This window comes from Nannospalax galili, unplaced genomic scaffold, assembly GCF_000622305.1.
Source record: "Nannospalax galili isolate Female #2095 unplaced genomic scaffold, S.galili_v1.0 scaffold262, whole genome shotgun sequence".
Classification (NCBI taxonomy): Eukaryota; Metazoa; Chordata; class Mammalia; order Rodentia; family Spalacidae; genus Nannospalax; species Nannospalax galili.
In genome coordinates, this window is record NW_008348083.1 from 273,675 (window position 1) to 301,462 (window position 27,788).

Here is a 27,788-nt window from a genome sequence, read left to right on the forward strand (position 1 = left end):
GTGGGGGTTGGGAAGACCCAGAAGAGGAAAGCTGGTCTAGAGCCTCGTGCCAGGTCAGTTCAGAGGCAGCTAAAAACATCCCAGGGGAGGGAGTATGGATAGGAAAGTCACCACAGACCTTCGCAAGGCCAGCATCAGGGCAGAGAAGATAGGCTGGAGTTGGTGACAGAGAATAAGACAAAAATCCAACCAAGCCTCAGACATACCACACATCTCAGCTTTTCAATTATTTTATTCAAGAAGGTGGGGAGGACAGACAAGGGGGCAACTGAACTGAGCCCTGAGTCCCTGAACCTCCCAGCTCAGCCCCCCACAGCAAGACCAGACTCAAAAGTTAGGGGGTGGGGACTCCAGCCCCACCTAAGACAAGGCCGGGGACAGACAGGACCCAGGAATAGCCAACAGACTGCCCTCCCAAGAGGGCAATGGCCCGAATGCAACAGACCCAGCCAGTGCACCTGCCAGGCAAGTGCTATTTGGGGGTGCCACCACTCTTTTTGGGTGTGGTGGGCTTTTTGCTCTGCCAGAGGTGTCCCTGGATGGTGAAGGCGTCCACACTCATAGACATGGTCTTGGCAGGGATCTGGGTGAACCGTTTGCGGTCGGAGTTGTACTTGTAGATGCCTTCAACCATGGCGGGAGTGACAGTACGGGGCCCGTAGCCCGCCAGCCGTGACAGCTCCTCGGTCTCCCCAGATAGCGTATAGAGAGCCCGGAACTGGCAGCTTGAGTCCCGGAAGAGAATCAGGAAGTGGTTGGCCTTGCTCTTCTCAATTTCCTGAGGGGACGGTGGCATGAAGCAGGTCAGCTGGTCAGACTGGACCACTGACCCACCTGCTAGCCCTACATGCACACACCCAGGCAGGTATGGGGCTCACCTCCAGAATTCGGTTTTTCTGTGGCTCATTCACCTTGCCTGCCAGGCAGCAATGTGACAGGGCATTGTGGATGATGAACTTGTTAGATTTGGCGCTAGGTTCTTTGTACAGCCGGGGACCTGGAGGGCAGGAAGGCAGTCAGGGATGACCAGAGGGGCTAGGTGGAGCACCTGTAGGTCTGTCACACTCTAAAGCCTCTTACCTGTGTACTCGGGCACGGATGCTGGTGATGAAGCATTGCTTCCATTTTCCCAGTCTCTCTCTCGACTGCCAGGCAGGCGGCTTGGGGACATGAGGCCAGATGGAGATGGAGCACTGTAGGGGAGAGGAGGAAAGGGAGGTCAGTGTTGATCAAGTCTCCCAATGTGCAGAGGAACCAGGGAAGAAGCAAGCCAGCACACGATAGAAAAGACCTACATGTGCATACCCGCACAGGTCCATGCAATGCCCTCCCATAGGCTGAAGCCCTCAGGTGCAGAGTAGGTGCATGGGGGCAGGCCCGTCGAATCATTTGCACACATATCCCATCTGTGTACATATATGCCTTCTCCTATATACACATTTAAGCCATAGCCCACTCTAGGCCCCCATAGATGTACATCAATGGGCTCCGAGAGATCTGCCCAGACAGAGCTCACCGAGATGTGGGCCTCTTCACACCAAGGTTATTGGGGGCCTCATTGGCCACAGTGGACAGGGATAGCGTGGACTGGGAATACACCTTGCTGAGCCGAGAGCCTAGAAAGATTTAGTGCCAGTTAGCCCTACCTAAGGTCCCTTTGACTCTAAATGCCCAAGGGGCCAGGGTCTTCTCAAGCCCCCTTCAGCCTTTGCAGCCTCTTTTTTTTTCAAGATAAGGTCTCCTATAGTCCCAGCTGGCCTGGAACTCACTAGACCTCGATCTGGCCTCGATCTCACAGAGATCCACCTGTCTCTACCTCCTAAGTGCTGGAAGCCCCCTGTACCACTATGCTTAGTCGTAGTTTGGTATAGGATCTCACTATATAGCCTAAGCTGGCTTGAAACTTGCTCTGTAGCCTAGACTGGTAAACTCAAAATCCTGCCTCAGCCTTCTGTGTGTTACAATGACAGGCAAATGCCACCACACCCGTCGTAACATGGCGAGGAATTTTTTTTTTTCTGCAGTACAGAGGACTGAACCCAGGGCCTCAAGTATTCTTTACTATTCATCCAGGGAAGACCCCCTCCCCTCAACTCATTGGAGACCCCCCCACCACATATCCTCAAATACTCTACATCCAATAGATACTGCCCCCCAACACCTATGGGGCCCCACCCCCATAGGGTCCTCACCCAGCAGGCCACGAGCTGGGCTTCGTGCCAGGGCCGAGTCATCGCAGCAACCAGAGCGTGGCCGGGTTACCCTGCGCCCACCTCGGCCTGGTCCTCCTGTCCCTGAGGCCCGGGGTCGTAGCACTTTATCAAGGTCATCCATCAGTTTCAACTGAGCCCGGCGCTCATACTCAAGTCTCGTGAAGTCACCTCGCCGTGGGCCCACCTCCTCTTCAGCTGGGGCTGGGGCTCGGGCAGCAGGGGCCAGGTTGACTGGAGCTGTGGGGCCTGCAGGGGCTGCAGGGGCCAAGCCTGGGGCCTCCTCTTGAGCAAGCCTGCAAATTCAATGGAAGGGAGCCAGCAAAATAGGATTTAGAATGTGAGGTCACTGGGGCAGCAATATCAAAGGCCAAGGATTCCACCTTCCCAACTGGACCCAGCGTCACCTCGTAGCCTCCTTCCGCTGCTCCTTCTCAGCCTCCTGCCATTGTTTGCGCCGCCTGGCCTCCTCTGCTCGCCTTTGCTGTCGTTCCAGCAGGCTGGCCCGCTTTTGGGCCATCTCATCCTCAGGCTTGTCTTCATCCTGGGGGATGACATGGGGTCTAGCTGACCGCTCTTCTCTGCCATGGCTGGAGCCTGATTTTTCCACTGACCCAGCCAGTGGTTCACCTGACCTTTGCAAAATTTCTAAAAGTATTTAGTTAGTGCTACTTTATTTTTATGTATATGAATGTTTTGTCTACATGTGTGCTACTTGCACATGTGCATACAATGTTCACAGGTCAGAAGAGGGTGTTGGATCCCCTGGAACTGGAGTTACAGATGGTTGTTAGCTACCATGTGGGTGCTGGGAACCAAACCCAGATCCTCTGCAAGAGCAGCCAGTGCACTTAACCACTGAGCAATTATTCTCCAGCCACTAGTTGGTACTTACTTTATGCATGGTCCTAAAGACCTAAGTGCTGCTCACGCAAAGCATTTGACACAAAAGGAAAGACAATCACATGGCACACAGACCTTTCGTGCTAGAACAATGCTTGGGGTGCTACCAAACTACACTGCCGTCTATCCTATTTGGGGGATACCAAGAGAAGCTTCCTGGAAGCAGACCTGGAGAATGAGGACTAAAGTGGGGAAGGAGGGAGAGGAGCTTCCTGGGCAGATAGAATAGAAAGTACAAAGGCCCTGAGGCCAGAACAAACTAGGCAGAGTCACGAAGCTAATGACTAGGATCCAGAGCTAGGGAGAGGAGTATAAGGTCATTGTAACTGCTCATGAGGAAATGACAAGGGACTAGAGACCAGCAGGAGCTGACTGTACATGTTCAAGTAAAACACCATGGTGGCCCATGCTCAGGTGGCATGAAGATGGAGGATGACCAAACAGAGTAGGCCAGGAAGGGGAACTGGTAGCACCATGCTGGGAGATCCCACCATGGAAGACCCTGCTTGCCAAGCGCCTCATACTTGTCCATCTATCTATCATCCACTCACCCATCCATCTGCCCCCAAACCACTTGTCCATCTGTCTACCAATCTACCTTCCCTCTGTCTATGCACCCATCTGCCCACCCACCAACATAGCAAGTCATCTAACATCTATCCACCCAACTTATCCATCTACCTACCAAACAACCCATCCACTCAACCTATCATCCATCCACTCACCCAACCTATTCATCTACCTATCCATCCACCTAGCCAACCTATCCAGTTACCTACCCAATCTATACACTTATCTAACCACCTCCCCACCTGTACATATATACATATATACATACATACATACATACATACATACATACATACATATATCCACCTAGCCAAACTAATCACCTACCTACCGACCCATCCACCCACCCATTCAACTGATTCATCCATCTAGCCACTTACCTAGCCATCTGTCCACTATCCATTCATCTACCTACCCATTTAACTAGTCAGCCAACCTATTGATCCATCACATACCCACCTATCTATCCATCAGCCCAGTCATCTATGCAGTCATCCAGTCAACTTTCCATCCATCCATCCATCCATCCATCCATCCATCCATCCACTCACCCACCCACCCACCTATCCCATCTGCCTTTCCATCTACCCACACAGTCTTCACATTTGTCAGTCTACCCACCCATCCATCAGTAAAGCCCTATCCACCTACCTCTCACTCCCTCCATCTATCCACCTACCTCTCACCCCCTCACTGACTCCTAGGATATCCTCACTTCTCATCCATCCATCTCAACCTATCCATCCAACTAGCCATCTTCCCATCTATCCACCCACCCACCCAGCCAACCTATCTATCTAGCCACCTATCCATCCATCAATCCACCTAGCCATCTATTGATCCAGTCTACGCATTTGTCAGTCTACCCACCCAACCATCAGCAAAGTCCTATCCAAGCAACCATCCATTCATTCACCTCTCATCTCCCTTACTGACCCTTAGGACATCTCTACTTTCCATCCAGTCACCCATCCATCCCTCCACCCACCTGCCCAGGCAATTCACCTTATAAAAGAATCCAAGCCCAGTCCGGTGCTCTCCCTCAGAAGATGCCTCTTCCTCTAGGGAATCCTCAGCTCCAGGGGGGCTCCCATCTCCCTCCTCATCAGCAGCAGGCTCTCCCAGGCTGGCTAAGGGGATCTCGATGAGGCCTGGTCTGGTTGTAGCCTCCTCAGGAGGTGTACCCTCAGAGAGGAGGATGGAAGAGCGAGTCTGTACAGGCACCTGGCTTGGTGAGAACTTGCGTAGGTGGGGTAGGCTGTCTACATCGTGGGGTGGTGTGAGCACCCTTGTCAGGGGAGCCAGCCGCAGCTCCGCAGGCCGAGCGTGTTTTGGACTACGAGGCGTAGGGCTAGGACCTGGCCCTGAGCTGCGCCGGGCAGCTTGCGCACGCCGGGCAGGGCTGGGGGATGCGGCTTTAGGCCCAGTGGTGGGTCCAGGGATGACCCAGGCCGCGGGTGGAGGAGCAGGTCCAGGGGCCTCCGGAGGGGCCAGAAGCCGCTGTTGCTGGTCCGTGAGCCTTTGCATATCCCTTTGCAGAGAGCTCAAGGCGGCACTCAGCTTACTGACTGCTCGATTGTAGTCCCCTAGTCCCTCAGGGGGCACGGGACCCAACTCTGGAGAGAAGGTGACTGTCTTAGGCCTTGAGGATGGCTCACCCTGGCCCTCACCTGCTGGCCGTTCCCCACTGGGGACTGAGCCTGGCTCAGCCTCCTCCTCAGCCTCCCCTGCAGCCTCCCGAGGCTGCACCTGCAGGAAAGCACTCTTGCCCAGCCTCTGCCGGTGCTTGGCAAAGATGGCTTCAATGCGTCGCTTCTGAGCCTCTATGGCTCTGCGCTTCTCTTCCAGCCGGGCTCCTAGCTCGCTCATCTCTGAACTCAAGGCCTCGGGTGCTGCTGGAGTCATTGTGGGGGACCCTATCCCCAACTCGGCCTCAGCCTTCACCAGCTGTTTCTTGCGTTCAGCAAAACTGGTCATCTTCACTTCAGAGTTGTTGGCTGCGGGGGATGAAGCCACTGCTTTTGGTGACCCCTCACATGGGGCCAGTGATTTTGATACCTCCCCTGCTGGGCAGCTAGATGGTTTTGAAGGGGTCTCAGGGTGGGATACATAAATGGGTGCTTTGGTGAGCCCATCAGACAGTGGCTTTGAGGTTCCCTCGGGAGGGTAGGGGGAGGCCAGTGGTGGTTTGGAGAGCCCCTCAGGGGAATGGAGGTAGAAGCTGCCATCAGCAGCCCCGTCAGGGAGCAACCGAGGCTCAGCACTATGGATGATCTGCAGGGCCTCTTCGATCGTGGGGAGGTCTCCAGGCTCTGGGGTTGACTGAGCAGGATTCCTGGATGATGATGACGATGACGACACTGGACGCGGGGGACCCAGACTGTCTGAACTGACGGAGCGGAGCAGGACAGGGTCTCCCATTACGACATCCACATCGCTGTCCAGGCCAAAGGGGGTGCTGAACGACACAGCCTGGGAGAGGGGGCGGCTGGGTGGCCAGAGGGAGGGGTCAGCCCCTGGGATGAACCTTTGCCCAGCCCAGCCCAGTCCTGCTCCATGGCCCACAGGGGCCCTTGAGATGCACTTACCTAAGCTGCCGGTTCCAAGCCTTCCCAAGAGCCTCCATATGGGACATGGATGGAGAAGACTTCAGGGAGCCTGGGGAAGGACAGTGAGTGGTCACTGGGGGGAGGAGTAGATGTCACTGGATGGGGTTGGCTGGTGTCTGGGGGCAACCTCTGCAATGCCACCAAGTGAGTCACCGATGGGTCATTCATTATGTGTCTGATTACATCAGAGGTTTCCAAAAATAAGTAGCTAGAACTTCTGGGATGGATGGCTTAACTACGTAGTATGATATGTGTGTTGGATGTAGCCTAGCCATGTGTGAGGCTCTAAGTTTAATCCCTAGTATTGCAAAATAAAGTTAGCAATTTCTTTTGGGCTAACAAGATGGCTCAGTATGTAAAGGAATTGCCACCAAGCCTGATGATCCCAGGGACCTACATAATAAAAGAGAACCAACTTCTAAAAAGTGTTCTCTGACCTCCACGTGTGGTGGCATGTGCACATCCACATACATAAATAAACGTCACTAAAAAAATAAAGTAGATGGGGCTGGATCGACGGCTCAGTGGTTAAGAGCACTGGCTCTTGCAGAGGATCCATGTTTGGTTCCCAGCACCCACATGGTGGCTCACAATCATCAGTAACTCCAGTTCCAGGGGCAGCCCTCTTCTGGCCTCCACTGGCATGTATGACATGAGTCCATTTACATACATACAGGAAAAACATACACATAAAATAAAAGTAAATAAATTTTAATTAAAGCGAAACAAAACTAGACATGGGTAGCTGGGGATATTTGGTGTCATGCAAGGAATCTTGAGGAATTAGCCACCTTGGAAGCCAGAAAGACCCAAAGAGGGCCACTGGAGAACTCAACATGAATCAGCCGGGGCATTCTCACAGTTGAGCATTTTCTCTCTCTCTTTTTCCCCCTCTCTCCCTCCCTTCCTCCTTCCCTCCCTCCCTCGCTCCCTCCCTCCATGGTCTCCCAAAAGTCCCAGATGGCCTGGAACTTGCTGCGCAGACCAGGCTGGCCTAGATCTCACAGACATCCCCTTGCTTCTGCCTCCCAAGTGCTGGGATTAAAGACATGGACCACCTCACCAAGCTCATGGTTGAGGTTTCTTGGTGACAGAAGCCACACTCTCTCCTCACCTGTGGATCCTCGGAGTGGAGATTGGGGGCCACCAGGTGACAGTAGCGGGTGACGGAAGTTGAACACAGGAGAACTGCCAAACAGACATATCTTCAGTCTTCTCTCCTGGGTATTCCCAGCCCTGTCCCAGCATCCAAGTGGGAAGAAGAACCCACTATAGACGAGGAACTCCATCCCCACCGGGACCCATACCTGCTGCCACTGTTGTTCCGGGATGGCGAGCCCTCGGTACCCCGAGGAGAGGCAGCTACCGCATGCATAGAGAAAGAGGTCAGGTGAGGCAGGGCTTCCTGACTCTCCGACAGTCCTCCCCAGGCTGAGCTTAGGACCCCCAGAGCTCACCATGTCCATCAGGCAAGTCCTTGGCCTGCACAAATTCGGGCTTGAGAACCTCAAAGCACATGTACATCTCGGCCAGGAGCACTACCAGGTTGACCTGCAGGTGGAAGGGAGAGTTCGCAGATGAGTGGCACAGCCCTGGACACTTGCCTCAGATGCCGAATCTTAATCCCCCGAGATGGTCTTACCTTGAGGGGTGGTGGCACATAGAGCAGGTCTTCCAGGGACAGTGGGCAGCCACGGGGAAGGCGGGAGGCACAGAAGTCCTGTACCAGCTGGAGGTTGTACAGGCTGTCCGCCACAGACATAGGGTCCTTGAGACACACCTCTGTGGAGACAGGATGTCTGGGTCTCCCAACTCAATGGGAAGGAAGATCGGGGCCGCAGGGAAGCCCAGCCACCAACACCCAGGGAAGCCTTCCTACGAGCCAGGTCTTGTGCCAGGTGCCTCCTGTAAAGTGTGAAGGGCTGGACAGACGGCTCAGTGGTTGAGGGCACTGGCCGTTATTGCAGAGGACCTGGGTTCAATTCCCAGCACCCATATGGCAGAACTGGTTAGCTGGTAACTCTAGTTCCAGAGGATCTGACACCCTCTTCTGCCCCTGCAGGCACTGCATCCATGGTGAACTTACATATATGCAGCAAGTACTCATACACATAAAATAAAAATAAATAGGGCTAGAGAGATAGCTCAGCAGTTAGGAGCACTGGCTGCTCTTGTAGAAGACCTGGGTTTGGTTCCCAGCACCCATATGGGCAAACAAAGGTCTATGGCTTCAGTTCCCGGTAATCTGATGCCCTCTTCTGGTCTTTGCAGATATTGCCATGTACAGGTGCACTTACACACAAACAGGCAAAACACTCACACACATTTTTAAAAAGTATGAGTCCGGCCTCTGCATCTACTTGGAACACTTAGGTCCTGAAGGCTCAGCTCAAAACCTTTGTTTATCCTTGTCCTGTGTGTGTGTGTGTGTGTGTGTGTGTGTGTGTGTGTGTATTAGAGGCTAGAAATCAATGTTGGATGCCCTCCTCTATTTGCTCTCCACCTTAGTTTTCTAGACATGGTCTCTCACTGAACCTGGAGCTTGCTGATTCAGCTAGCTGACCAGTAAGTTCCTAGGATCCTCCTATCTCCAACACCTCAACACTGAGATTAGAGGTATTCACTTCTGTGCCCAGCCTTTTATTTTAGTGCTGGGGATCTCAGCTCAGGTTCTCAAACTTGTGGAGCAAGCACTTTTCCAACTGAGCCATCCACCCAGCCTCCTCAAAATCCTTTTCCTAGGCTCTTGCAGAGGGCCCAAGTTCAATTCCTAGCACCCATGTCAGATAGCTCACAACCACTGGAAACTCCAGCCCCAGGGGATCTGACACCCTCTTCTGGACTCTGTGGGCACTGTACTCATGTGCACATACCTGCGCTCAGACACATAAAAAATAAAATAAAATAAAAACAGGCATGGTGGTGCATGCTGTCAATCCCAGCCCTCCTCTGCAGGAGGATCTCTGTGAGATGGAGGCCAGCCTGGTTCACACAGTGACTTCCAGGTGGGCTGGGACTAGGGAGACCCTGCCAAAATAAAGAAATAAAGAAATAAAATAAAAGCCAGGCATGGTGGCACATGCTGTTAATCCCAGCACTCAGGAGACAGAGGCAGGTGGGTCTCTGTAAGTTTGATGCCAGCCAGTTCTAAATGGCAAGTTCCAGGCCAGCCAAGGCCACCTTGTGAGACCCTGTGTCAAAAAATAAAATAAATCTTAAAAAACAAAACAAAAACAAAAAACTTCCTAAGGGCTGAGGATATAGATCAGTTGGAAGAGTGCTTGCCTACAATGCACAAAGCCTGAGTTCCATCAGGGTCATCCTTGGCTACATAGTGAGTCTGAAACTAGCCTGGGCTACTTGAGACCCCCATCTCAACAAAAACAAAATCTTTTCCTAGCCAAATGTGATAGCACACACCTGTAATTCCAGCCCACAAGACGCTGAGGCAGAATGGTTGAGAGTTTGAGTTAGGTCTGGGATACACAGTGAGACCCCATCTCAAAACAACAATAAGAAAAAAACAAAATGGGCTAGAGAGATGACTCAGTGGTTAAGAGCACTGGCTGCTCATGCACAGGATCCAGGTTTGGTTCCCAGCACCCACATGGTGGCTAACTGATTTATAACTCCAGTTCCAGGGGGATCTGACAGCCTTTCTGGTCTCTGCAAGGCACTGCACAACATGGGCACACTTACATACATTCAGGGAAAACAAGTATACATATAAAATTTTTTAAAAAACAAAATAAAGCCAGGCATGGTGGCGCATGCCTTTAATTCCAGCACTTGGGAGGCAGAGGCAGGCAGATCTCTGCGAGTCCAAGGCCAGCCTGGTCTACATAGTGAGTTCCAGGACAGCTGGGGCTACAGGGAGACCCTGTCTCAAAAAGACAAAATAGGGACTGGAGAGATGGCTCAGCGGTTAAGAGCACTGACTGCTCTTACAGAGGACCTGGGTTTGATTCCCAGCACCCACATGGCGGCTACGAATCATCCCTAACTCCAGTTCCAGGGGAATCCAAAGCCCTCTTCTGACCTCCTCAGATTGCATGACACGGGTGCACTCACATATATGCAGGCAATACATGCATACACATAAAATAAAAATAATAAAATATTGAAAAAAAATTTTTTAAGACAAGATAAATAATAAATAAATAAATAAACAAACAAGTAACCTTTTCTTAGCCACCCTTTGCCCTTTGGGGCACCTCATCTCACCCAAAATGTACAGCTATATGAATTTATTATCTGTCTCCTTCAGTGAGAATGTTACACTGTCTAGGAAACCAGAGGTATGCCTCTATGTGTTCCTGAGCAACATAAAGTGGGTCTCGAACACGTTTCTGTAGCAGGCATGAACTCTATGAAGCAGAGAGGTTTAGACATGTGTGCAAGGTCACACAGCTAAGGGATGAGAGAGCTGCAAACTTAAATATTCTGATTCTAGAAGCTGCCTTATCAGGGGCTAGGGCTGTAGCTCAGTTGATAAGCGTGCTTGTCTAGCATGCAAGAAGCCCTGAGTTCCATCTCTAACACTACATTAACCAGACATGGTAATTGGTGCAGACCTGTTATCCCAGAATTCAGGGAGCGGAGGTAGGTAGATTTGAAGTTCTAGGTCATCCTCAGATACATAGTGTGTTTGAGGCTAGCCTGGGCTATATGAGATCTTGTCTCAAAAAAAGAGAGGGGTGGTGGAGAGATGGCTTAGCAGTTAAAAGCACTGACTGTTCTTGCAGAGAACCTGGGTTCAGTTCTCAGCACCTACATGGAGGTTAACAACCATCTGTAACTTCAGTTCCAGGGGATCTGACGCCTTCCTCTGGCCTCCACAGACATTGGCATACAGGTGGTACACTTACATACATGCATTCAAAACACTCATACACAGAAAGGGAAGGAGGGAGGGAGGGAGGGAGGAGAGAAAGAGGGAAGAATTTTTAAAGCTGTTTCATAGCCACTAAATTACTGGTCTTGTAGACAGATGCCTGGCTTTCTGGGATTGGGCATAAATTCATCACTTCTTACCCTCAAGCCGTAAAAGCTGGGGACAATAGCAGTGGATGGTGGCAGCCAGAGCAGCCCCAGTGGCTAGGTCCTGGAGGGTAGTCACGTTTGGAAAGCAGGGGGCCCGACGGGCGACAGCACGGTCTTTGCGGTATCGGATCTGCAGATAGGAGCAGGTTAAGGTTAGTACTCAGGTTGGTGTGCCCCAGGTCATTGGTCATGCAGGCTGGGCAGGGAGGCCTGGGGTTTCCACCATGAAGGGGTGGGAAGCTGGGGATCCCCAGAGCCAGAATGGGAAGGGAGAGAGGGCCAGCCTGGAGCAGGGAAGGGGCAGCAGCGAGAGGCGGAAGACTTCTCTGCAAGCAGCCAGGCCAGCAGCAGGGTCTAGGGACAGAGCCTCCTGTGACCCCGGGGAGGGGGGATACATTACCATAGGGGGTTTGTTCCCCGACTCCTTCAAACAGAAGGCAATTGCGTGCTGGGGGGGGAAGGAGCGGCCGTCAGCAAGGCCTGCTGAGCCCCAAAGCCCCCCCCCCCCCGGGGAAGAGAGGAGTCCTGATCCCTGTCCTTAGCCTCAGCCATCTATCCCTGATCATACTCTGGCCAGCTTCGGGGACCCCAGCTCCTCCCAGCCCTGAGGAACCCCACAAAAGCAGCCTCCCATGCAAAGAGCACACCTCCCATGATGAACCCAGGCCCCCAGCTTGGGAAGGGATGCATAAGAAGCAAGTAGGCAGGACTAGAATTCACCCCCCCTTCCAATAGACCCCAGGGTGAAGAGAAGCAGTGAGCAAAGATGGAGACCCACATCCAGCCCCCAACCCCCTTACTTTCCCTTATTTATCTGCTGCAGGATTAAATTCTGTGTAACACAGAGAGGTATAGGTAGTTGTGCAAGGTCACACAGTTAATCAAGGATGGGGGTGGGGGAGAAAAGACTTAAAGCCTTCCAAACCTGGGAATATCTTTCCCCCCTTTAGGGAAGCTGAGGCTTTCTGGATGTTTCTACCTTGTTCTAGATTTGAGGATCTTCCTCTTGGCTAGGAAGACCCCCTCTACGGATGTACAATTTGAGATTAGTTATCTACTTATTTGGTAGACTGGAGGGGTCCCCTCTCCTCAGCTAAGGGCAGGCTCAGGGGTCCTCCCTTCTTAAAGGAAAGCCCATCTACCCTCTTGGGTTTGTTTTTAGAAGACTTATTTTATTTTAATTAATTAATTAGTTCGTTTTTGGTCTTTTTGAGACAGGAACTCTCTGTAGCCCCAGCTGGCCTGGAACTTACTATATAGACCAGGGTAGCCTCAGTTTCACAGAGATCCACCTGCTTCTGCCTCCCAAGCACTGGGATTAAAGGTGTGCCTTAGCACACCTGGCTAGATGATTCATTTATTTTATATGCACGTGTGTATCTGTGTGTAGGTATGCACACATGCATGCAGTGCCCATGGAGGCCAGAAGAGGGCATCAGATTCCCTGGAACTGGAGTTGCAGGCAGTTGTAAGCTGCCCAATGTCAGTGCTGGACACCAAATCTGGCAAGAGTAGCAAGCACTCTTAACTGCTGAACCATCTTTCTAGAACCAATCCTCTGTTTCATGTTTGTTTTAGGTTCTTTTTTGGGTTTTTTTTTTTTTTGAGACAGGGTCTCCCTGTAGCCCCAGCTGTCCTGGAACTCACTATGTAGACCAGGCTGGCCTTGAACTCACAGAAATCCACCTGCCTCTGCCTCCCGAGTGCTGGGATTAAAGGCGTGCGCCACCACGCCCAGCTTGTTTTAGGTTCTTTTTAACAAGGTCTCTAGATGTGCCCCAGGCTGGCCTTGAACTTGCATTTCTCCTCCCTTAGTCTCCAAAGGCTGGAATGAAAGGAGTGTACAACCATTTTGTTAATGGCAGAGATTCCCCTTCTCTCTCTGGTCACAGGGGGATTCTCTTGGTCCCCAGGGCTGGGTGCCACCTCTATTGTTCACAGCTGGGGGAGATGGGGAGATGCAGGCCAACAGGCAGAGATGGACACAGACAGCAACAAGCAGGGCAGGCAGACAAGGCAGACAGACAGCCCCACTTACAGGAACCAGCTTCCAGTACCAGCGTGTGGGGCACTATTGCCAGAGGGACAGAGAAGGGAAACAGCAGGGGCCGATGCAGGGAGAGGGGAAGAGAGAAAGAGAGGAAAAGAGAGTCATCTCCAGGCCCACCCCCCAACCTCAGCAACAGCCAGGAGGTACAAACCATCTCTTCCCGCCTAGCCCCATGATCATCCATCCATCTTTCTATTCATTCATCCTTCCATTCATCCATCCTTCCATTCATCTGTCCTTCCTTTCTTCCATTCATCCATCTATCTATCCATTCATCCATCTTTCCTTCCATCCACTCACCCACCCACCCTTCCTTCCTTTCATCTATTCATCGCCTAGCCTCACCGAGGGCTGGGCAGGAGCTGCCCCATCCGTAGGGGCTACAGGTGACACCCGCTGGGCTGCTTCTTGCTCTGTCTTTTCCTGTAGCCTCCGAACAGTCTAAGGATTAGGGAGAAGTCAGTGCTTGGTCACTTGAGCAATACCACCATCCCTACTCATCCCGGCCCAACTACCTACCGTTTCTACCCAGAAAAGAAGTTTGTGCTCCAAGCTGCTCAGAGCCAAGGGACCAGGCAATGTCTTTGTCCACTCAAAGGAGAAGGCAACCATAAGAGCATCGATGACCGCTAGATGGGCTCCCTGTGGGGGCAAGGGCTGGAGGGTGAGACAAGAGGACAGGGAAGGGGGCTATCTTTCTAACTCCAGGACCAATGAAGAGGAAGAACCTGGAGGGTGGGGAATTGGTAGGTGAGGCCTTGAGTTCTAGAAGAGGCACACAGGTCAGACATCAAGCCTTAGAATAGAGTGGGCCCGATAGGGTAATCAAGGGCTGAGATATGTCTCTTTTGGGATGAAACAAGACTCTGTTGGAGGAACTTGAAGAAAGGAAGGAGATATAGGAGATGGAAAGCTTTGGAGCCAAGTCTCATGGGAGGAACTTGAGGGGAGGAGCCAGGCATGGTGGGAGGAGCTAAGTCTGATCTCAGAGTGTGAATGGCAGGGCTTGGTGGGAAAAGCCAGGTTTGATAGGTGGAGCTTGAGAGTGGCTTGGTAGGCGTGGCTAAGTAGACAAGCTAGGCTTAGTGAAAAGAGCTAGACTTGGTAAGTAGAGGTAAGCTTAGTGGGAGGACCTAAGCCTGGTGGAAGGAGCTATGTCTGATGTCTTGAGCATGAGGGACCCAGCTAGGCTTAGCCTGAGAAGACGCGTGGAAAGAGGTGGGCTTGGTGGAAGAAACAGGTTGGTGGGAGGAGCTAGCCTTGATAGGAGGAACTAAGATTGGTGGGAAGATCTACTCTGGGTAAGCTGAGCTTGAGGGAGTGGCTAGGCTTGGTGGGAAGAGCTAGGCCTGGTGTAGGAGTCAGGCTTGGAGGGAGGAGCTATGCTTGGTAGGTTGCAGTAGCTTTGGTGAGAGGAGCCAGGGTTGGTGTTGAGGTTCAGGCCTGAGGGAGAGAAGGGCTGGAGGAAGGCAGACCTCGGGCCTTGAAGGTTCAGGGGAGGTGCCAGGTCTGGTGGGCAAGGCCTTACAGGCCAGGGGCGGAGCCTACCATGAGAATGGGCTGGTGTCTCAGGTCAGCCTCTCTCACAGGGTGCTCAGGCAGTGAGGGCACTGTGCCCCTCCGGGCCAGCAGGGCCAGCAGTGCAGCGGGGCTGGGAGGTGGCTCAAGCTGTGGTAGTGCCTGGCGCCAGGCTCGGCAGTAGAGCTCCGCAGACAGCAGCAGCCGTGTCACAGGAGGCTTCACGTGCTCCTGTGCATACTGGTCAGTGTAGAAAGGTTCCCACAGCTCCGGGGGCACGTGCTCTGCAAGGGTATAGGGAGAGAGACATGGCAGGTCAGATCAACACATAACCCCACCTACCCAGATACACGATGTCATGACCCAAAGAAAGGAGGTGGGTATAGGACCAGCAAGGGACTATGGAGTAGGCACAGAGGTGCAAGCCTGAGGGACAGTGAAGGGGTTCCAGGCAGACTGAGCTGCTGTGCAACAGCTGGGAAGTGAGAGAGAATTCTGGGTGTTTGATGCATTAAAGCTTTACTCTAAGAAGCAGCCAGAGGCATCATGGCAACTGTTTGTTTTTCTTCCTGTGCGCATGTAGAAGCCAGGTAAAACTGGGTGTGTTCCTCTTTGGACCTCTACCTTATGGGTTTTCAATATATTAAATTTTATGATGATGATGATGATGATGATGATGATGATGATGATGATGACGACGACGACGACGACAGGCTCACTATGTAGCACTGGCTGACCTGGAACTCACTGTGTAGACCAATCCAGCCTCAAACTCACCTGCCTCTGCCACCTGAGTGCTGGGATTAAAGGTGTGGATCACTATACCTGGCCTTGTTTCTTTTATGAGTGTTTTTCCTGCATGTAAGTGCACATGTGCATACAATGCCAGAAGAGGGCATCAGCTGCCATGTGGGTGCTGGGAACCAAACCTGGGCCCTCTGCAAGAGCAGCTAGTGCTCTTAACTACTGAGCCGTCTCTCCAGCCCCAGAGTACTGCTGCTGTCTTTTTAAAATGTGTGCCTGTGTGTGTATGCACCACTTGAGTGCAACTGCCTGGGGAGGCCAGAAGAGGGTATTGGTTCCCCGGGAGCTAGAGTTATAGGCAGTTTTGAGCCACTAGACGGGTGTACTGTGAACTGAACTCTGGTCTTCTGGAAGAGCAGCAAGCATTCTTAACTGCTGAGGCAACACTCCAGTTCCTATTGTTTTTGGGTTTGTTTTTTTTTTGAGACAGATCTCCCTGTAGCCAGCTGGTCTCTCCCTGTAGCCCCAGCTGGTCTGGAACTTACTATGCAGTGCTGGTATTAAAGACATGCACCACCACACCTGGCCCCTCTTTTGGTTTTTTGGGTTAGCATCTCTCACTGAACCTGGAGTTTGCAGTTTCAGCTAGACTAGTTGGCTGGCCATTGAGCCCTCCCGGATACACCTGTCTCCATCTCCTCAGAACTGTCATCACATCCAGCTTTTTTATGTGAATGCTGGGGATGTGAACTCAGTGCTCATAATTTTATAGCAAGCACCCTCACCCACAAAGCCACCCCTCATCTCCATGTTTTAGCTTTTTTGAGATAGAGTCTCATGTATCCCAGGCTAGCCATGCATCCAAGGATAACCTTGAACTCCTGATTCTCCTGTCTTCACTTCCCAAGTACTGAAATTGTGGGCATGCAACATCTGGTCTGTGCCATGCTGTGGAGGGAAGCCCATGCTTGCCAAGGACTCTACCATTTGGGCCTCGTCCCAGTCCCAGCCCCAGATGTCATGGTTGGCTTCAGTTGACCTGGGAGGAGAGAACCTCAAATGAGGGATTTCTTCTATCGAATTGGCCTGTGGGCATGTCTATGGGACAGATTGTTGAGTGATGTGGGAAGGTCTAGCCCACTGTGTGTGATGCCACCCCTGGGTTGTATTAAGAAAGCAGGCTGAGCACATACCAGAGGAGCAAGCCAGTAAGCAGAATTCCTCCATGGCCTATGACTCAGTTCCTCTTTCCAGGTTCCTGCTTTAAGCTCCTGCCCTGGCTTCCCTCCATGATGGTCTGTGATCCAGACATGTGAGCTAAATAAACCCTTTCCTCCCCAAGTTGATTTTGGTCAGTGTTTTTTCACAGCTTTACACAGAACGCACAGGGAAGAGAACTGAAAAGCCCTAGGCCATGTAGGTCTTCAGTGCCAGGACTGGGACTCAAACCCAAGTCATAAGCAAATTCTGCATCGTCTCCCACCTTGGTGGTTTGGGCGGGAGAAGCTGTGATTGGCTGAGCAGAGAGCAGATGCTTTGAGAAAACTCTGGAAGCTGGTGTTGGTGACTCAAGGAAGAGAAGTGGGAGGATGGGTACCAGGGCTCATTGGGGCTTCATTGGACATTAGCAGAAACAAGCAAGGCAGCAGGTGAGTGGGTAAAAGCTGGGCGTGAGGGGTCTTGGTGACACCACCAGAGCAGAGGACATAAAGGGTAGAGGCTCGGGGGAGTACTGAGGTCAGCTAGAAGTGTAGTTGGAGGGGAAGGTCCAACTAGGAAAACTCAAGGGTGCGGAGGAGAGCCAAGCCCAGTAGTGCACACCTGTAATCCCAGCCCTTGGGAAACTGAGGCTGAAGGAATATGAACTCTAGGCCAACTCAAGGTATAAAGCAAGTATAAGTTTGTACTATGACACCCTGACTCAAAAGTGCTCCCTCCCCCCACCAAGCCAGGTATATGACCCCAGCACTTGGGAGGCAGAGGCAAGTGGATCTTTGTGGGTTCAAGGCCAGCCTGAGCTACATAGTGAGTTCCAAGACTGCCTGAACTACAGAATGAGACACTTTCTAAAAATAATAAAAAGGGCCAGTGAGATGGCTCAGTGGTTAACAGCACTTGCCACCAAGCCTGACAACCTGAATTCCACACCCAGGATCTACATGGTGGAAGCAAAGAACCAACTCCCATGAGCTGTCCTCTGACCTCTATACGGCCACCGTGGCACATGCACACACACACACACGTGTAAAAGGGGGGTGGGCAGGCGATAAAACTCAATAGGTAAAGGTGCTAACCTCAAAAATCTCACAACCTAAGTTCAATCTCTGGAACCCACATAAAGGTGGAAGGAGAGGACCAACTCCACAGTGTTATCCTCTGACTTCCACACGTGAGTGGTGGCACACGCACCTGCCCCCATGATAATAAAAAATAAAATTAAGGGGCTAGAGAGATGGCTCAGCAGTTAAAACCACCAGCTGCTCTTGCAGACAACCCAAGTTCAGTTCCCAGAACCCACATGACAGCTACAACCAACCATCTGTAACTCTAGTTCTAGGGAATCTAATGCCCTTTTCTAGCCTCTGTGAGCACTGCAATTGTATGCATAGACAGACTTACATGTATGCAGACAAAACACTCATACAGGTTAAATAAAACAAAAATAAAAATAAAATTTTAAAAACTGTAACAAGCTGGGTATGGTGGGATATGCCTTTAATCCCAGCACTTGGGAGGTAGAGGCAGGCAGATCACATGGTTACATAGTGACTTCCAGGCCAGCTGTGGCTACAGGGAGATCCTGTCTCAAGAAAAATAAAAATAAAAAAAATAATAATATTAATAACTGTAAGCCATAACAATAATAACAAATAACTGTAAACAAACAGCCAGGTATGGCAGGTCATACCTGTAATCTCAGCACTCAGAAGGCTGAGACAAGGGGCTGGAGAGATGGCTCAGTGGTTAAGAGCACTGACTGCTCATGCAGAGGACCTGGGTTCGATTCCCTGCAACCACATGACAGTTAACAACCCTCCTTAACTCCAGTTCCAGGGGATCCAACACCATCTTCTGGTCTCAGCAGGCATTACATGCATGTGGTGCACTGATACACAGGCAAAACATTCCAATATATTGTACAACATGGGTGCACTTACATGCATGAAGGCAATACACTCATATATATAAAATAAAAAGTATTTTATTTATTTTATTTTATGTGTATGTGTGTATTGCCTGCATGTAGGTAAGTGCACCCATGTTGTGCAATGCCCGTGGATGACAGAAGAGGCTGTTGGATCCCCTAGAACTGGAGTTACGGACAGTTGTTAGCTGCCATGTGGGTGCTGGGATTCGAGCCCAGGTCTTCTGCAAGAACAGTCAGTGTTTTTAACCACTGAGCCATCTCTCCAGCCCAATAAAATACTTTTTAAAAAGAAGGCTGAGGCAGGAAAAGTGCTGCATGTTCAAGGCCAACCTGGGATCCATAACTTCTAGGCCATGCAGGGCTATGGGAAACCCTGTCTAAAAAATCCAGGGAGAATCAGAGTGGGGAATTGGGACTAGATAGAACCAAGATACATTGTATACATATATGTATGAAATTGACAAAGAATAAGTAAGATTGTTTTTTAAGTGAAGAAACCAAGGAAGAACTAACTAGATCTAGGTCTAAGGTCTGGACTGAGGACAGTTTGGTTAAATACCTGCCATTGATGTGTCAATCAGCTCAGCTGTTTTTCACACTGGCCTTCTCTATTTGTGTGAAAGAAGTGGGGGAGGGGCTGGAGATGAGGCTCAGTGGAAGAGGCCCTGCCTAGAATCCCCCAGGGAGAGGCTGGAGGCTCAGTATCAGAGAAAAAATTTTAAGAAGAAACAGTGTGCTAAAGTCTCCTATGCTTCACAGCATATGTGAACAGGATACATGAAACCAGACCATCTACTCTTCAAAGCTGGGCTCCCAAGAGACCACTTGACACAAGGACCTAGCATCCTTAACAGAAATCCCTTTCTGCCACATCTCCTTCCCCATCCCCTAAAACCACACTTGATCCTCCCACTTAGGGCCGCACCTTATCAAGAGTCAAGTGTGCTTCCCCGCCCGCTCAGCTTTGCTCCTTCAAAGATGAAGGATTTCAGGTCAGCTAGATGGCTCTGCAGGTAATGGTGCTTGCCCCCAAGCCTGATGACCTTAGTTTAATTCCTGGGATCTACATGGTAGGAGAGAACAAATTCCTGCAAGTTATCCTCTGACCTCTACACATACACACATGTGCAGTGACACATGTGTACCCACACACATAAACATAATTTTAAGAAGTTTTTAAAGATGAAGGATCACCTCCTGCTCCGCGCCCCCACTGCTCTATTCCTGCTCCTGCCTCAACCTCCCCACCCTGGCTTCTGTCCTCAATCTGGATTCTCCTCACCTCTCCAAGGCCAACAGCAGGCAGCCAACACACACCCAAGGGCCCATAATACACCTGGGCTCTGTGCCCAGTGTCTTCCAGAACCTCCCTGCTATCTCCACACTCCTGCTTCTAGAAGACTTCCATGGCCATCTGACAGCCACCTGGTACAATGTGGGCTGTGTCCCACTGCCCAGCCACCAGGGCATCTCCTACTACCCTGAACATCTTGTTCTGAACCTCCTCCTCCCCTCTTCTCCATCCTCCTTCCCTCCTCCCTCTCTTCTCTTCCCCTTCTTCCTCCTCATCCCCTCCTTCTCCCCTCTCCTCCCCTCTCTTCCCTTCCTCGTCTGTATACCATTCACAATTCATCACCATCCCACCTTTACCTCCCCCGCTGCACCCAATCAATCCTCTATTTTCAACCTCCTGATATGGTCCAACTCCTAACCTCCCTGCTAAAAACTCAGCCCTGAGTACTTCCTGTTCCCATCAGCAAAATGTATCAACTTTCTTTCCCCAGGAGTTCTCAGGACCTTCAAAAATTAAGAAAAAGTGACCTAGAGCCCCTCATCCCTGATTTTTGCTTCAATTTGTTACAGAAAAATCCTTCAAAAAGCTCAGTTTTGTTTTGAGACAGGGTCTCCTGGAGCCCAGGCTAGCCTCATACTTGCTATATAGCTGAGGATGACGTCCAACTTCTGATCCTCCTGCCTCCACCTCACCAGTGCACACCCTGTACCAAGCTGGGGCCTGAACTCGGGGCCTTGTACATGCTAGGCAAGCACTCTACCAACTGAGTTACATCCACAGCCCTCATTGCTGATGTCTATCAAGCACCTATTCTATACCAGTATTCCTGTAATTGACTGATGTTTGGAGTGAGGGAACCTGGGTGGTAGATTATACAAAGTTTAGCAAACTCTCTGGTTCCTATTCAGAACATACCAGTACCACCCTCCTCCAATGTAGACAGCCAATGGGGCATGGTGTCACCTGCCTGTATTCCCAGCATTAGCAGGGCAAAAGTAAGAGGCTTGTGAATTCCAGGCTAGCCTGGGCTACAAAGTGAGACCCTGTTTTAAAAAGGCAAAATAAGTGGGGTGTGGTGGCACATGCCTTTTATGGCGGCACATGAATCCAGGGGGCAGAGGCAGAGGACCTCTGTGAGATGGAGGCCAGCTGGTCTCCACAGTGAGTTTCAGGCCAGCTAGGGCTATATAATGAGACCCTGTATGCAGGCAATACATGCATATGCATAAAATTAAAAATAAATAAGTAAAATTTAAAAATAAAAATTGAAAATAGAATGAGAAAAAATAAGAATAAAGCAAAAAAATTTTTTATGTGTATGGGTGTATTGCCTGTGTATAGGTAAGTGCACCCGTGTGTGCAATGCCCTCAGAGGACAGAAGAGGCTGTCGGATCCCAAGTTATTAGCTGCCATGTGGGTGCTGGGATTCAAACCTGGGTCTTCTGTAAGAACAGCCAGTGTTCTTATCTGCTAAGCCATCTCTCCAGTCCCAAAAGAAAAAAATTTTAAAGTAGAAACAAGGAATATTAGTTTAGTGATATCGTTTATTCAGCCTACATCACTTCCGTATGTAATCAACATCAAAACATTAACAAGATATTTCACCTTTTGGTTTTTATTTGTTTTGAAACAGGGTCTCCTCCTGTAGCCCAGGTTGGCCTCAAACTCACTGTGTAACTGAGGATGACCCTGAACTCTTGCTGCTCCTGTTTCCACCTCCCCAGTGCTGGGTGACAGGCATGAGCCACCACACCCAGCATGCTAAGCAAGCAGTCTACCATCTAGCCACATCCCCAGGCCACTTTTGTTGGCTTTTTCGAGATGGGGAGGGGGGAGGCTTCAATGTGGAGCCCAGGCTGGCCCCAAACCCATGGTTCTTCTACCTCTGCCTCCTGAGTGTTGGGATGACAGGTATGTGTCATGATGTTTAGCTCCAGTGTATTTATATTTTTCCAAATATCTGGATTCATAGGAGTCAAACTTCCTCAATAGCTTGTCTTTGGGGAGGGGCTCCTGACCCTCCTGGAGACAACACCCCTATAACCTCTAACAGTTCTCAGTTGTTCTTGGATCTTCTGTGTGTTTAACCCTAAAACACATTTTGTTGTTTTGTTGCTATCCTGGGGACTGAAACCTAAGGCCTGTGTGCATGCTAAGAGTGTTTTCAACCACTGAACTACATTCCTAGCCTTTAAGACACTTATTCTACCACCATTACACAGATGGAAAAAACAAGGCTCAGAGAGCTAACTAGTCCAAGAGCACACAGCCAGTAAACCCAGTTTCTCCCACATATCCCTCTGATATTCTAAAGACCTAAGGTGTTTGGCATTTCTCAAACTTCTATAGAAGCTTTTTTTATCTTATCTCTGAGGTGTCTCCTCTAGGCGCACCAGCATGCATACCTCACAGCCATGCCATAGGGGCCCCCAGAACTAACCCCTTTCTAGGCCTCAGTTTCACCGCCAATCTGATCTTCGGTCAGTCCTCAGACAACTTCTATGGCTCTCTACTGCTTCCAGGTCTTCATGATCTGAGGTGCCGCACTTCTGGAAGGCTCCAAGCATGCCTCATCTCTAATCTACCCCCAGCCCCCATTGGGAGCTCCCAATTAGGCTCTGAAAATTCATTTGCATACAGACTCCTCCTCCTGGCATCTCAGGACTCAAATTCTCCATCTTGGAGGATCTTTCCCTTCTCTGAAAGATGTTAGGAATTTTCTCCCCAAGGCCTGCTGCCTGAACCACAGGAGTTCTTATCACTGTCTGCAACCATGATCTAGTCTGATGCCCATCCCACCTCTCCCGTAATCCCTTCCATTATCTCTGTTACATCCTAAGAGCCCAGTAGAGTCCCAAGTTTGCAGGGCCTGGTGGCACAAGCCTACCACCCCAGCTAATTGGGAGGCTGAAGCAGGAAGATCAAAAGTTCAAAGCTAGGGTCTAGTAGAGTGGCTCAGTAGGGAAAGGCACTTACCATGCAAGCCTGGTGACCTGAGTTTTATCTTCAGAACCCATGTAAAGGTGGAAGGAAAGGAGCAACTCCTGAGAGTTGCCCTCTAATCTCCACATGCCTACTTTTGCTCGCACAATCCCACACACAGGAAGGTTTTTTTCTTTCTTTTTTGTTTTTTTTAAACAGAAAATTCTGGGGGCTGGAGAGATGGCTCAGTGGTTAAGAACACTAGTTGTTCTTGCAGAAGACCTGGGTTCGAATCCCAGCACCCACATGGCAGCTAACAACTGTCCTTAACTCCAGTCTCAGGGGATCCAACAGTCTCCTCTGTCCTCCACGTGCCATTGCACAACATGGGTGCACTTACCTACATGCAGGCAATACACGCAAACACATAAAATAAAAATAATAAATAAATTTAAAAAAACCCAAAACCAGAAAATTCAAAGCCTGCCTGAGCAACAGAGTGAGTGCCAGAGCAGCCCAGGCAACTTAGTGAGACCCTGCCTTAAAATAAAAAGTAAAAAGAGGGTTGGTAAAAAGAGCAAAAAGAGAGTGGTAAAGCACTTTTTTGAGTCCCCCAGTGAGCGACTGGGTGTGCATCTCAAGGGTAGAACCCCGGCCTAGAATCCCCCAGTGAAGGGCTGGGGACATAGTTTGGTGACAGAGCCCCTGCCTAGAATCCCCCAGTGAGAGGCTGGGGGTGTAGCTCGGTGGTCAGTAAGCAGAAGGCCCTAGGCTCCATCCCTAGCATGAGTAATTAAAAAAAAAGTTGGGGCTGGAGAGCTGGCTCATAGTGGTTAAAAGCACTAGCTGCTCTTGCAGAGGACCCAGGTTCAATTCCCAGCATCCATAAAGTGGCTAACAACCTTTTTAACTCCAGTTCCGGGGGAATTCAACAGCCTCTTCTGATCTCCGAGAGCATTGCACAACATGGGTGTACTGACACACATGCAGGCAATACACTCATCCATAAAATAATAATTTTTTTTTTTTTAAGTTCAGGGAAAGAGAGATGGCTCAGCCAGTAAAGGCACTTAACACCAAGCCTGACAGCCTGAGTTCAATCCCTGGGAATTACATGGTGGAGAGAGAATCAATTCCCACAAGTTGTCCTCTGACCTCTACATAGGCCCTGTGACATGCACATGCACTCTTTTGTGCACACAAACACAATAAATAAATATTTTTTGTTTGTTTTGACACGGGGTCTCCCTGTAGCCCTAGCTTTCCTGGAACTCACGATATAGATCAGGCTGGCCTTGATCTCCTAAAGATCCGTCTGCCTCTACCTCCCAAGTGCTGGGATACAAGTGTGCGCTACCATGCCAGGCTTACATATAATTTTTTAAAAATTCGTAAGTCTAGCATAGTTCTGGGCATGCCTTTAATCTCAGCACTCAGGAGGCTGAGGCAAGTAGATCTCTCAAACAGATCTCTCTGAGTTTGAGAACAGCTTGGTCTACCTAGCAAGTTCCAGGCCAGCCAGGGCTACATAGTGAGACCCTATCTCAAATTAATTAACTAATTAATTAATTAAAACAAAATAAATAAATCTAGCCTAGTTTTGCTCCTCATTTTCTCCAGTCCCCCCTTCCCTTCATTTGGGGGAGACTATAGGAGATAGACTGAATTTAATCCTGAGGTACTGGCAGCCTCTGGACAGTGTTACACAGTAGCAACTGGATCAATAGGTACAGAACTGAGTTAGTCAGAGTGTAAGGTCCCCCCTCATTGGGCTTTCCTGTCTTATAGTCATTTCTGCTCTATCCTCTGACTAAGAGACAATGAGTGATATTAATAAAAATATCCTTACCAATCACAGCAAGAAGCCACAGTGAGCATCCATTTAGCATGTGTTGTGTGCTACACAAAATTCTACAGTCACCTCCCACCAACCTAGCTCCAAAAGTGCTAGGTTCTGGGGACAATGAGATGGCTCAGCAGGTAAAGGAGTTTGGCACCAAACCTGACAATCTGAGTTTGATCCCCATGACCCACAGGGTAGAAAGAGAGGACCAATCTGACTTCCACATGTGCCCACACACACAAATAAGTAAATGTAATTTTTTTTAAGTACTGGAATCTTAGTCCACCACATGCTACCATACCTGAACACACTCTATGTGTTTTCAAACATGGATATATAAGTAGAAAAACACCTTCTTTTATAGAAAAGGAAACAGAAGCTCAGAGAATCTGGATAGCTCTTTTTTGTTTGATTTGGTTTGGTTTGGTTAGGTTTTTTGAGTCTCACTATGCAGCCCCAGCTGACCTTGAACTCACAGAGATCCACCTGCCTCTGGGACTAAAGATGTGTGCCACCACACCTAGCAAATCTAGATAATTCTCCACATTGTAGAGGGGCTGGGACTCAAACTCAAGACTTAACAAAGTTGGGCTCTGGGGCCAGCAAGATGGCTCATTGGGTAGAGGTGCTTTCTGCAAATGCCTGGTGACCTGAGTTCAATCCCTGGAACCCATAAATAGGGGTAGAAGAAAACTGACTCTACAGTGTTGTCCTCTGACCTCCACATGCACATTGTGGAATGCACCTACACTTACACACCATAATAATTTCACATCTATATAAAGTTGTGCTCTCCAATCTCATAATCTCAGCATTGGAGAGTCATGGGTCCCAACTCACAACTCTTTTTTGTAGAAAATCCCTGGGATTGGGCAGGTGTTGGAGCTGGTCATACAGGGAAGGGTGGAGAAAGAAAAACAGAGAGTGGAAAAGACAGGCTTGGGCAGACACTAGTGACTGACAGCTGTCACAGGAGACCCACACCCCAAACAGGTTGGTTTAGGAAGGTAACAGAGTGGGGTGGGGGTAAGGGCCATGCCCAGTTGGTAAGCACAACAGGAGGGAGGACAGGGATCCACACACACACACACACACATACTGCTCCCAGGAAGGCCTAGACCTTAATTAACCCCTGTCTTCCCCAAGGGCCAGCTCTGCTTCCCAGCTCAGCCCTGGGATGTCTGAAGCTGCCCCAAACGCAGGACTTGGAGAGCCTATCCAGACCCTCTCATCCTGGAGACCCACCCTCTTTCTCCGCGGAAGGGATGGCCCTAGTCCATTCTGGCCTGTTGGGCGTGTGGAAGGCACTACAGGGAAGAGTAGACCTTAATGAAAGAAGGCCTGGCAGCTGGAGCTCCCACCCTAGGGCGCTCTTGGATAAGCCATGTATGCCCACCTGCCTCCTCGAAAAAATGGGGCAATAAGTCACAGCTGCCAGCCTCTGGTAGAGGCCATCGAAACGAAAAGGGGGGGGGGTGATAGAGAGCCCCTCACCCTGGAAGCCCGCAATGCATTCAGAGCCAATTCCGGTGTGTGTCCCCGTCGCAGAGCTGTGGATCCTTGGGGGAGTCCAAGTTACCGTGTTGGGGGGGGGGCATTGAGGTGGGGCAGGGGGAATCCTCACAGGCACATGATATGTGTAAAAGTGAAATTGGAAGAGCAAAGGCAGGCCCTGGGGTGGGTGTGGGGAGTGGGGGCTGGAAGCAGAGGACCATACTAGGAGACCCTTCCCCCACACACACCCCAAACTGACCCTCAAACTTGCTCCTGCTCACCTAGGAGCTCATATCTCGGGGTCCCTAGTCTCCCCAATACACAGCACAGCTGCTTGGCCGGCCCCACCCCCACTGCACTTGGGCAAGCCGGGCGGGCAAAGTCCGAGGGCCCCGGGCCGAGCAGGAAGCTCAGAGGCCCAGCTCAGCAGGGACCCAGAGCTAGGGGGACCCCCGGCGGCCCCAAGCTATTGTTCCCACGGCCCGGGCCCGGCGCCCCGCCCCCCGCACCTGCCGCGCCCGGCCTGTCGCTTCTGCCCTCTCCCCCATAGGGCTCCCCATCCCACCCCCAGGTTACCTGCTCCCCCGAATGCGGCCCGCAACACCCATGCCAGGCTCGCCGCCGCCTTGGCCCGAGAAAAATCGTACTGGTCCAATGACTTGATCTCGGGGACCAGGAAAGTCCTCCGCAGTGGCCCGGGCCCTGCGGGCGCCGCCTCCACCATGGCCACGCCGGGGCTGCGGCCAGCCCGGGGTCTGCGCGCTCGGGATGGGCTGGGCTGCTGCCGCCGCCTCCACCGTCACCTCCTGCTGCTGCAGCAGCTGCTGCTGCTCTTGCTGCTGCGGCGGCGGCAGGCGGCTGCTGCTGCTGCTGCTCCCGCTGCTGCTAAACCAGGTGCGGCCGATCGCGCTGGCGACGCTGCGTCGGCTCCGCCCCGGGGCGGAGCCCAGGTGCGCTCCGCCTCCCCAGAGTGGCCTCAGTCCTCACCGGTCCCCATAGATCCTCATGAGTTCCCACAGGTCCCTATTCCTCTACAGTTCCTCCAGTTGCAAGGATGCCCAGGGCTGGGTTACAATGATGGCCGAAGAGGGAAGGGATGCTGAGGAACGCCCATGCGTGTGTGTGTGTCTGTGTGTGTGTCTGTGTGACCGTGAGCGTTCCTGGACCCTGGATTGGTTTAGGAGAGATGATTCAGTGGGCAAAGGAGCTTGCCGCCAATGCTGAAGACCTGAGTTTGATTCCCTGGTACCCAATTGTCCGCTGATATCCACACATACTACCCCCCACCCCCTTACGCACACGTCATTTTTTTTTAATTAAAGAAAAACTTTAATTTTAAAACTGTACAACTTGGGTTTTTTTGGTTTTTGTTTTTTGCTTTTAAAGATTGGGGCTGGAGAGATGGCTCAGGGGTTAAGAGCACTAACTGCTCTTGCAGA

At 50.8% G+C, this 27,788-nt stretch overlaps 1 protein-coding gene across 8 annotated transcripts; it reads right to left on the reverse strand.

The window, feature by feature from the left end:
• Positions 1-220: 220 nt before the first annotated feature.
• Camsap3 (calmodulin regulated spectrin associated protein family member 3) lies at positions 221-27,188 on the reverse strand. Of its 8 annotated transcripts, none has more exons than XM_029569040.1 (19): positions 26,926-27,188; positions 14,934-15,187; positions 13,905-14,042; positions 13,731-13,826; positions 13,374-13,406; positions 11,736-11,783; positions 11,327-11,465; positions 7,935-8,074; positions 7,750-7,843; positions 7,600-7,654; positions 7,407-7,480; positions 6,272-6,341; positions 4,689-6,120; positions 2,618-2,754; positions 2,193-2,506; positions 1,517-1,616; positions 1,081-1,193; positions 879-997; positions 221-778 (listed from the first exon to the last, which is right to left on the reverse strand). In XM_029569040.1, the coding sequence occupies exons 1-19, from the start codon at positions 27,071-27,073 to the stop codon at positions 473-475; spliced, it is 3,810 nt and encodes a 1,269-aa protein (XP_029424900.1). In that variant the 5' UTR covers positions 27,074-27,188; the 3' UTR covers positions 221-472. The 8 variants fall into 8 exon arrangements, with proteins under 8 accessions (XP_029424900.1, XP_008842764.1, XP_029424897.1 ...); XM_008844542.2 differs by having other exon boundaries at positions 4,689-6,171; positions 13,905-14,027; positions 26,926-27,187; XM_029569037.1 differs by having other exon boundaries at positions 4,689-6,171; positions 26,926-27,187.
• Between the last annotated feature and the right edge of the window lie 600 nt (positions 27,189-27,788).

Coding starts and splice junctions, on each gene's coding strand:
- Camsap3 (XM_029569037.1), bottom strand. CDS start 27,073: ATGGTGGAGGCGGCGCCCGCAGGGCCCGGGCCACTGCGGAGGACTTTC. Junction 6,342..7,406: donor TCCACTCCGAGGATCCACAG/GTGAGGAGAGAG, acceptor GTCCTTCCCCAG/GCTCCCTGAAGTCTTCTCCA. Junction 2,507..2,617: donor CAGCGGAAGGAGGCTACGAG/GTGACGCTGGGT, acceptor TTGAATTTGCAG/GCTTGCTCAAGAGGAGGCCC.